The sequence below is a fragment of the Euleptes europaea genome, chromosome 6 (genome assembly GCF_029931775.1).
Source record: "Euleptes europaea isolate rEulEur1 chromosome 6, rEulEur1.hap1, whole genome shotgun sequence".
In the NCBI taxonomy this organism is placed as follows: Eukaryota; Metazoa; Chordata; class Lepidosauria; order Squamata; family Sphaerodactylidae; genus Euleptes; species Euleptes europaea.
The window spans coordinates 54,519,891-54,530,555 of record NC_079317.1 but is presented as its reverse complement, the minus strand read 5'-3'; the positions used below and the strand labels follow the sequence as shown (position 1 = coordinate 54,530,555).

The 10,665-nt window shown below is 42.4% G+C and overlaps 1 protein-coding gene across 1 annotated transcript in view; it reads right to left on the bottom strand.

Moving 5' to 3' along the window:
* Positions 1–7,445: 7,445 nt before the first annotated feature.
* DPF3 (double PHD fingers 3) overlaps positions 7,446–10,665 on the bottom strand; it is a 201,272-nt gene continuing 198,052 nt past the window's right edge. The window contains exon 11 of the mRNA XM_056850839.1: positions 7,446–7,815. Coding sequence (XP_056706817.1) covers positions 7,745–7,815 — 71 coding nt within the window. The 3' untranslated portion in view covers positions 7,446–7,744. The remainder of the gene's footprint in view (positions 7,816–10,665) is intronic.

Below are 10,665 nucleotides of genomic sequence, written 5' to 3'. Positions count from 1 at the left end.
AGCACAGTTATCTGCATTACTTTGAAAAATTTGATTGATACGGTGGCTAACATATTACTTTATATTTTATTTGCTGGCACATCAGATCTTTAGCTCAAGTAGAATGTAGTTCAACTTTTTATGGCACATTTTCACAAGTCTTTTTCAATTCATTGGGGATGACACCTCAGGATGCATGCAGGATCATGGTTTACTTTTTGTTAGTTTAATCTCTCTGCCTTTCCAGTTAATGGGCTTAGTCCTACTGGCAGTGCTTTCTATAAGGGCCTCTGCAACTGCCTACAAGAAATAATGCCCTTGTCTATGGGGCCAACAGTAAATGCTGTGATTTGCAATTTGACCACTGTCATGGTGAACTCTATTGCAACCCATTACATGAGCCCAGGAACACTGCTGTAAGTGCAAAATGTAGCACACTATGCAAACAAAAAGAATAATTAGGTTTTACAATTCACTGGGTTGTAATTTGTTAAGGTGTCAGTCATTTAAAATGATATTTCTTTTGACAAGCAACTTTTAAACACTCAGGTGATTCATTCTACAGGGAAGCATCGAAGAGTATGTATTTGCCAAATGCAATCTCAGCCATCCTCCCACCCACCAAACCTTCATCACTCTGGGTGGACCTACATGCTGTCTCAGTTAACACATTTGCCAGTAACCAGAAATACAGTGACAGAATGGGACATGGAATTTGCAGGAGATAATTGGCCAAGAAGGCGATTGACTCCTGTTCCCCTCACCCTGCTAATTCTCCTTCACACCACCTTCCCTATCCCCCACCCAGTGAGATTTCCCCAGTTGGGTCTGATGTCCAGTCATGAGCCAGCTGGGAATAAACAGCTTGGTGAGGGGTTAGGTGGCAGAAGGGTTAAGCACCCCTTCCTGTGAATTCTTCCTCAAAAAGCCCTCCACCAGCTGCCATGTTAGTGTTATAGGGACCCCCACGTTTGCGTTATAATGTGTTTTCCCCCTTGTTTCTTGAAATTCACCACTGACTATTTGCTTCGTTCATTCAGGCACGTTTTAAAATAGCATTAAAGCAGACTGAACGAGTACAAGTCAAAAAGTATCGATTAGCTTGTTATAGACTAAACAGAACTGCATAGCGGTTACAAAATTACATAGGGCATGGTCAGCTAGGTCTCTTCAAGGGTTCTTTCTTATTTTTGTTCCAAGGCATTCTTATTTGTGTGATGCCTAAATTAAACGTACACTTTCCCAGATGTTTTCCATTTTATTGAGTCTGCATCACAGCCAAACCAGCAGCCCTTCCATTATGTACGTTCAGTCTGAGTCTATTATTCTTCAAATGGGTCACTAACTAAAGGGTGTGTGTATGGGGGGGGGGGAATGCATGCATGTTGCAATTTCAGGATAATACTGTTCAGCCTTCTCCTTGAGCCTCAATGCATTTACTTGAAAGTAAACCAGCTAATTTCAGAGGACCTTTCTTCCAAATAACTATGTGTAAAACTACAATTTCACACCCTAATCCTACAGAAATACTGCAATAGTGTATGGGTAGACTGCACTAACATGCCTGGGGCCTCTTTGGAGGGGAGCACATCCATTGCCTGCCAGTTGCTTCCCCATTATTATAGATTTATTATCCAACCACGTGGTGCCAATATGGATAAACCTTTGAAGCCTAGGGTGGTTGAAATATCTCAGCTCCCACTGTTATACCTCCACTGTTCTTTATCACCTTTGTAGGGTTGCCAATTCCCAGTTGAGAAATTGTGGAGGTCAAAGTTTGGGAATGGGAAGGACCTCAGCGGTAGATAATGCCATAAAGATATGGTTGCCAATCTCCAGGTAATAGCTGGAGATCTCCTGCTATTACAACTGTTCTCCAGCCGATAGAGATCAGATCACCTGGAGAAAATGGGTGCTTTGGCAATTGGACTCAATGGCACTGAAGTCCCTCCCTTCCCCAAACCCCACCCTCCTCAGGCTCCACCCCAAAAACCTCCCGCCGGTGGTAAAGAGGGACCTGGCGACACTATCTAGAGTCCAACCTCCAAAGCAGCCATTTTCTCCAGGGGAACAACTGATGCTTGTAGTCTGGAGATTTCCAGGCCCCACCTGGAGACTGACAACCATAACCCTTTACCATACAATTCACTGTGTACTGTACCACTGTGTCAGTGCAGGTAAGACAATCCACTCCCTGCTATTCACTAGTCATGGCAGAGCTCCAGGGCAGCAAATGTTACTGACCCAGCCGAGGCACCGAGAGTCGTCTCATTTGATTCTTTCAGCAGGAAGATTAAGCATAGTCACAGGCTGACATCAATGGGGCATAAAAGTGTTTTAACATTGCCTGGACTCTGCCTTTTCTTCTGAAGTAGCAAGGGTATGGCACTTTAAGATTAACTTCTGCGAATCCAATTTTATATTGCATATTACAGATAGGGTTGTTGTTTGACCAGCACCATTTTTTCTCTTGTCTCTTCCCCCCAGCCCCAGCTTTTTTGCTTTTGTTTAAGACTCAGAATTTGAGAACTGTTGTGTCAGTTTCTGGGAAATTCATAAACTAAGCAACTGTGTTAGATCTAATAAAGGTATGATATTGTTGCTGTTCTTTGGGATATGGTGGAGCAACATGGTTGCAAATATGTTTATTAAACTCTATCACATGTTTATGTTAAGATGCTGGAATTGAATGAATGGTAATTTAAAAAAAAATCCCCAGTTCATTTCAACAAATTAGGTATGGAACATGTACAATGTATTTAAATACAAGTCATTCTTTCTCTCAAGTCAAATGGAAAGAAAGGAGTCAAACACAAATAATCAGTCATTAAAACTCAACCACCAATCAAAGGTACAACCAGTCTAGTATCTTGGTTCCAATAGTACCAGTACTGGATAATTCAAAGGAAATATACAAGAAAGGGGGGTGGTTAAAGAATAAATCTTATTGTTCTCTTTTAACTTGTGGCAACTGAAGGCACAGGATATCTTGACAATTATAATATATTCCATAACCATCTTAGATATAATTATCAATAGCTCTAAATATTCACAGATGTAGAGATGCAGGAACATCCCAGGAACCTGAAAAGGGAGAGAACTAGACCCAAGACTCTGGGTCAATTGGCATAACTCCCATATGTCATGCCAAAATCTGAGAACAGACAAGAAGCAATTCCAGTGTTTGTGGGTCTTTTTTGGGAAATCTATACATGCGCCATAATTAATTTTTTATCTTTCCTGTATCTTTACGTGCAGATGTCCATGAAATATCCACCTAAGTCAGAACGTCAACAGCATACGGAGTCTAGATTTTGGCTGTGGTTAGTGGCAGTGAAACACGCTGGCATAGCATCTTCAGGTGAGACTGGTTTGCTGTGGGTACTGCCCAGAATCACCCAGAGGACAGCAGCTGGGGCCTCATAGCCCCACTAGAGAACACTTTAAATAGTTTTCTAAATTGCTGCGCCATCATAACAGCTCATAGTAAATAACTGTAAGGGTGCAATCCTACAATGGCATAATTCCCACTTCTCTTAGGACTAAAATATTGTCGAAGGCTTTCACGGTCAGAGTTCATTGGTTCTTGTAGGTTATCCGGGCTGTGTAACCGTGGTCTTGGAATTTTCTTTTGTATGCCCCTTTCTGACTATATATTACTCTTCCTACACACTTGACACTGAGAGACACTGTCCTTCAGTGTTAATCCTCTGAAGATGCCTGCCACAGTTGCTGGCGAAACGTCAGGAAAGAAAATTCCAAGACCACGGTTACACAGCCTGGATAACCTACAAGAACCAATCTCTTAGGACTCTTTTTTTCTGTTTATTTTTCTGTTTATTTTAAACAATTCTGGTTTTTCTTAGGAGTGCTTAGCATAGGGACCGAAGGAAACTTCAGCTCTTTTCTCACTTGCTGTTTTCTTGTTGGAAAAAGCTACCTCTGACTTTCTTTTATACTGCTGCCGAAAACATATGGGTACCTTTTATGTTTTCCCAGTCGAGACAGAAACAGCTCAGGGGATGCTTTTTCCAGACAGAAAACACCAAGAGGAAAGGGCAGAAGAAGCAGGGAGTAAAGTTGTCCTCTCCTCCCACAGTCATTCTACTCCTTGGTTAAATGGTCCCGGGGACCTGAACTCTCTTGGGGTCTTTTGTTAATTGCCTTTCAGAAGTGGGGTTGGCAGGAACCTGTGAAAGGACTTTAAAGGCGGCTGCTCCTACCCTGTGACCCTCTCTCCCTGTGTGGTTGCCATATTTCCAGGTTGGCCAGAGCTCACTGAAATTGGGGTGTGTCACCTGGTGCCCATTTGGCCTGTTAGCGGGACCAGATTCCAAGCTTTAATAATTAAAAAAAAGTCTCCAGGCCTTCTGGCCTATTTCCAGAAATAGAAGGGAAATTATGAAGGTTTGAAGGTTCTGCTTATTTTATGTGATGGGAAGAGGCCTTCCCTTATTTCTAACCAATGAGAGAATTCACTGCTGTAATTGACAGGTATGGGAAGCCCAAGGTAATATTTTGTTTCCCTATTGCCAGGAAGTCCTGAAGCAAACAGTTGTGTTTTATGAGGCTTGAACTGGCTTCTAAAAGTATATAATTTTAAGGGAAAGTATCTCATTTCTTCTTGTGAATTTCCAAATTACTCCTAAAAACAACAGTCATATAATAAAACATGGAAGTCTCCTTTAAAATAAATTAAAAAGCAGTGTTTATCAATAACTTCCACTGCTGTATCCGGAAGACTGAGAGCCGCAGAAAAGCAAATTGTTCAGAATGGGAAAACAATGCTAGATGATACACTAGCATGTCAAAAGGTGGCATAGCCTAGTGAATGCAGGGCATATCATTAGTCAACTATTTCAGGTGCCTTTGGAGAGAATTTGGTTTAATTAAAAATCTCAATAAAAGTGGCTGGTTTGTTTCTTTATACACATCTCAGTTTCAGACTGGGGGGTCAGGATTAAATAACACTGACATAACAAAATGTTGCAGTTCACATGAACGTTTCTGCTCAGGAGGACTCTTTCTAGTTATATATTAGCATTTATCCATCATGAAATATTCTAAAGAAAAAGTATTCTTCCTATTACTTATCCATCTTCCATATGCTTATCTTCGTCATATACTTTGATTGTATGTGCCAATAAAAACACATTCAGATTCTGCAAACTTTGAAAAAGACAGAGCAGCGGAATAGCTTGTAGTTAGCGAAGAGTCTGTGACGGCTTTCCTTGGGGGTTATGGATTAATATATTAATAATTGTTTATGCAGTTATTAAACTATTGTTATTGTCAGTTCTTGGCAGATATCTGATATGATTCAGGCTGCAATGCCATGGACACTTGTTTGGTAGTTAGTCCCATTTAAAAGGTTAGGATTTACTTTTAAGTAAATTAGGATTAGTATCTAAGGATGCAGTCCTATTCAGGCTTCACTGACATTAAGGCCATTTATGCATGGCTGTTTCCTTATAGTCACCCCGCCAACTACTTTGGGGCTTTGCTTTGAGTATGCATGCATTTTCTGACCGTCAGAGGTTGCCTCGCTCTCCCTGTGTATTTCTGCTAATTTTGCCCGCGTATTCTGGATGCTGACTTAACACAAATCCAGCAAATGCGGGCAAAGTGCATGGAAACGTGCGGTGAGAGCGAGGTGACCTCTGATGGTCAAAAAATGAAAGCATAATCAAAACATAGCCCTGAAGTAGTCAGTGGGGTGACCCCGAGGAAACAGCCATACATAAATGGCCTCAGTTTCACGGAAACCGATGAAACCCCACTGACATCAATAGGAGTTAGGTGTACACAGAACAGCAGCCAAAGAGTTACTTCAGGTGACTGTGACAACTTCCTATCTCTAACTAACTAAGGCTAAATGCTACAAGCTAAGGTGTGTGTGTGTTTTAGTATTTAATGGTCAAGAATTCAAGAATTGCAGGGAGGACCCACAACAACTTCTTACATGCAAACTTCTACTTGTACATTACCTGAACAGATGCAGACCCATGTACTGCTGGAGCAACAATACCAGAGACCTCAGGGTACAAGACTTTGCTCCATCTTCTTCTCCCCTGGACAAACTCTGTCTCAGAAGTTGGTCTGTGTAAATGCTAGCATGAGCAAAGGGTTGGCTAGAGGGGGGGGGAACATGTTGGACTTACTGTAACTGTTGTTCATCAAGTGGTCTTCTGTGCAGGCCCACATGGGACTGTGCATTTGCAGGCCAGCAGCTGAGATCAAATTTCAAAAGCTTCTAGAAAGCTCAGCTCTGAAGGAGCGCTCCCCCCTCCCCTCTTACACTGGAGGCAACAACTCTTCTCACCCAAATGGGCATGTGACGGAGGGCCAGGGGGGTACTCTTCCCTCAGTTCTCCATTTGCTGCTGTTGAGAAGTGTAAGTGACATGCAAACACAGCAGCCCACAGCAAGGAATGGAGGGAGGGATGTGTGGAGAACTGAGGGAAGAGCACTCCCCCACCCCTCTGACACATGCCCATTTGGGCTGGAATAGTAGTTGACTCCGGTGCGAGACAGAGGGGAGGGGGAGCGCTTCTTCAGAGCTGAGCTTTCTAGAAGCTTTTGAAGTTTGATCTCCACATCTGGCCTCCGCATGCGCAATCCAATGTAGGACTGCACAGAAGCCACGAAGATTTTTTTTAAAAAAAACCTACATCTTCTGCCTTTGAAGAAGCCTGATAATTTTAAACCTGGGGTTTTAAACCGTCTATAAGTCAAGTGGTTAAGACTGATGTACAGTTATTTGTTTAGATTTTAATGCACTTTAAATTGTTTTTATTTGTTAGTTGTCTGGAGCATTCTACAAATGGAAAGGCAGCCTAGATTTTTTTCTAAATAAGCACTTAAATGTACTGTGACACGGAAGGGTGAAAAGGGGAAATTAACATAGTGATGTCACATCATGCTTTTTTTGGGGGGGGAGCTACATGTTACTGGGGAGATGGGAGGGGAGATATGGGATGACAATGCCTGTGTATCTCCTCATCAGAACTAAAAGGCTGTACCCTTCAAAGGCCATCCACATCTAAAAATGTGCTTGTAAGAACACATGAGCACTGGAAGCTACCTTATACTGAATCAGACCATTGGTCCATCAAGGTCAGTATTGTCTACTCAGACTGGCAGCTGCTGTCCAGGGTCTCAGACAGAGGTCTTTCACATCACCTACTACCTGGTCCTTTTAATCGGAAATCCAAGGGATTGAACCTGGGAACTTCTGCATGTCAAGCAGATGCTCTACTACTTAGCCAAGTCCCCTCTCTGAAAGGAATTCTCACAAAGAATCCATGGCATGGGAGCATCTCAATATCCTCACCATGATCTTGTATCAAGAATGGTTATGTTGAGAACATTATTGTTTCCCTTGCAGGGAAAAACAGATCAACCAAAAACACTGTGCCACACTATTTAAATTTCTGAGTATCAACCATTGAAGCAGTTTTGCCCCCTTCTCCATTGTCAGAACTCATGTCAATTTATTACAGTACATCTGCGTTCATGCATCACAGTGGGAAAAATCCATCTGGAACATTTTTTAAAAAGTGTGCTCCTTCTAGTAGAACCCAGGAGGTACAATATTTGTGAAATCTACTGTTGGACAGCAAGCACTGCAGGTACTTCGTTGAGTGTCCATTCTATTTCACGTGGGTACATGTTTGTGGTTACATATATCACATGGTGGATGACAATTGTGCGCTGGTGCCACAAGTCCAGGAACAAGCCCTATACAGATCCATGGAGACCCCTTTTAAGGCTGGAAGCAGAATGCTGATGCTCTCTCTCGAAGTAGTTCTCGGCACAAATGACAACTCCAGCTCCCTGCAAACAAACACAGTACGACTTCAGATTTGAAAATGGTCCCAGGAATGGCCAAATACGCTGACAGAGGGCAAGACAAACATGGTCTATTTAAATAGATTTTAATGTATTCATTCATACAGAGTTATGCTGTCTACCTTGGATAGTGTAGCTTTATCGTTAACAGTGGTCTGTTGAATCCAGCCCTTCAGCTGGAAAAGCAGATAAATCAGGAGGCAAAAAGTTTATTTTTTCAGATTCGTATGGAATGGAAATTGTTCCCTTTGTTAGACCCAGCTGACCCAGCATAGTAATCCATGCTACAGTGACATCAGGGCTGGACTACTGTAACATGCTGTGGGTGGGCCTGCTTGAAGACAACACAAAAGCTACAACTGGTGCACAATGCCGCAACTAGGTTGTTGTCAGGGATTAAGCATTTTGAGCATATTACTTCAGATTGAACAACAATACAATTGCTTATATATTCAGTTCAAGGAGCTGATGTCAACTTTTAAAGCTCTTCAGAAGCTGGGGCCCTAATAGCTGCAGAACCACTTCATCCAAATGTGCCCCTACCATGCAGTTCCAACCATCAGAGCCGGGATTGTTAGAAATTCCTCCCCCCAGTTCAGTGATAACAGTTTCGTCTTGGGCTTTCTCACTGGTTGCTCCAGCTCTATGAAGGACACGAGGAAGGCTCCAATTTTACAAAGATTTTGGAGGCTCTGTAAAGTGGAGCTTTTCAGACTTGGTTTTGGTGACTCATGAGTGGAGGCCAATTGGGATGATGGCCAGTGGCTTGCCCTCTTCTTTTTACTTGCATTTATTTCTGTGAACTGAGATTTTAGTGGGTTTAAGTCCCATTGAGGGATGTGGAATGGTGTAATATAGCCAGATCTCGGAAGCTACGCTGCATTTGGTAGTTGGAAGGGAGACCTCTAAGGAAGATTGCAGAGGAAGGCAAAGGCAAACCACATCTGCTTAATCACTTGCCTTGAAAATCACACCAGGGATCGCTATGGCTGTGACTTGACAGCACTTTACACACACAAGTCCCATTGATCAGGAAAAGAAATGGGTTATAAATATTTTAATTAAAATAAAATAAAAACAAGGAAAGTACTTCTAATGACAAAAAAGCATGAATCAGTATAGATCACCATACATGATGATGACAAATGTTTGCATTTCTCTCTGTGTATGTTTTCCCATGTGAGTATTAGCCCCAGCAGGTGGCTACATGAAGAATATAGTATGCACAAGAAAGGCACCCATGAAGATTAATAAAGGGGAATTGCATTTTTGCTCCCAGCTTTGGCTGTGGCTCTGACTTCCTTTCTCCCCCTTTCCTGGACTCAGGTTCTTTGCCTCATCCTTGCTATCACTACCACCACCTTATCCTCCTCCTCACAGTTTTAACTCCTGCAAGGCTATGGGTTGATTTCCTTTCTTTGCTTCACACATTAGGGTTTTCTGAAAACTGGGGAGTTTCTCCAAGTTTGTAGAAGCCTAAATTGTAACTGTGGCTGCGCCTGTTGCAGGGATCTGGTATCTGCACAAAAGTCAACATGTGGCTGTTAGACCTAGTGATCTGAAAAACGTCTGGGCTACTTCTTATGTTAAACATTTTAAGACACTGAGTAACATTTCAAGGCATTGAGAAATATTTAGTAGCCTCCATAAATGCAGTGTGAATCAATGAGGTCCGCTGCTTGGGGCATTTACTTTACCTAGAACTTCACTGGTCAAACCACAAGGCACCACCTGCCTTATGGTCTTATCCTCCCTCCCTTTCAAGATGCCTTGTGCTTCCAAAGAGCACAACTTGAGAATCACAAATTTTGAGTGTCTTGCAGCTGGAGGATCACTGTAATAAGCACTCTCAGTTTCCACACAGCAAATCTAGGAATCATAGTAGGAGTCTTTAATGTTGTACCTTGTACAATGAAATCCTAAGCAGAGTTACCCCCTTCCAAGTCCACTGAAGTCGACGGGCTTAGAAAGGCGTAACTCTGCCAAAGATTTAATTGTTAGAAACCCACAAATAGGTGGATGTGTCAAGAGCTTCTTCTTGCCCCTGCAACCAAATATCTTTCTATCACTTTGTTGTGTTAGTTAGGTAGACTTTTACATAGAGCATCCTGAAGAATTCCAGTTCACCCTTAACCTTGACTATTTGGTACATACCCCACCAGCCAGTGATAACATTCCATGCACTATTATAGATCTTAAAGCAGAAGTGTAGCCAGAATCTGCCCAGAATAATTCATAGTTCACAGCACTTGACACTTAGCTTCCAAGCTGCTGACTATAATGGAACTGACTGCAGATGAACCACTGGACCCAAAGACAGCATGCCTGATTTGCTCAGCAGCCATCAATAACTCTGCCCGGACAGGTCAGACAACTCTGGAAGCTAACCTTTCTGTGGCCAGAAGGGATTTCCAGGAGATGACGTGAAGTAAAGAACAGTATGCTAAAATACCAGAAGTGCCTCAGCCACTGAATCCTGCGCTGCCTGGACCAAAGGCCTCATGGGGCATCTTTCTCAGACTGCCCCTCCAGCCCCTTTCTACAAGGAATAAAAGCTAGAAGAAGCGAAAGTAAAACATTTCACTTCCATCTGCTGAAAATAGGGCCCTGAGCAGCACTACAAAACAATGCTTCTGGTCCAAAAGACAAGGTATCCTCCTCTGGTAAACTCAAAAGATTGTACATGTCTTTCAAATAGTAGGAGGCATGCTATTTCATACGGCCACCTAAGAGAGAACTGGTTGGAGGGGCCCCTGATATTGTTGAAAAATACAGATGTCCATATCTAGAATTTATCTATTAATTTCAGAACTGTAAAAATAACGGAAAAATCCT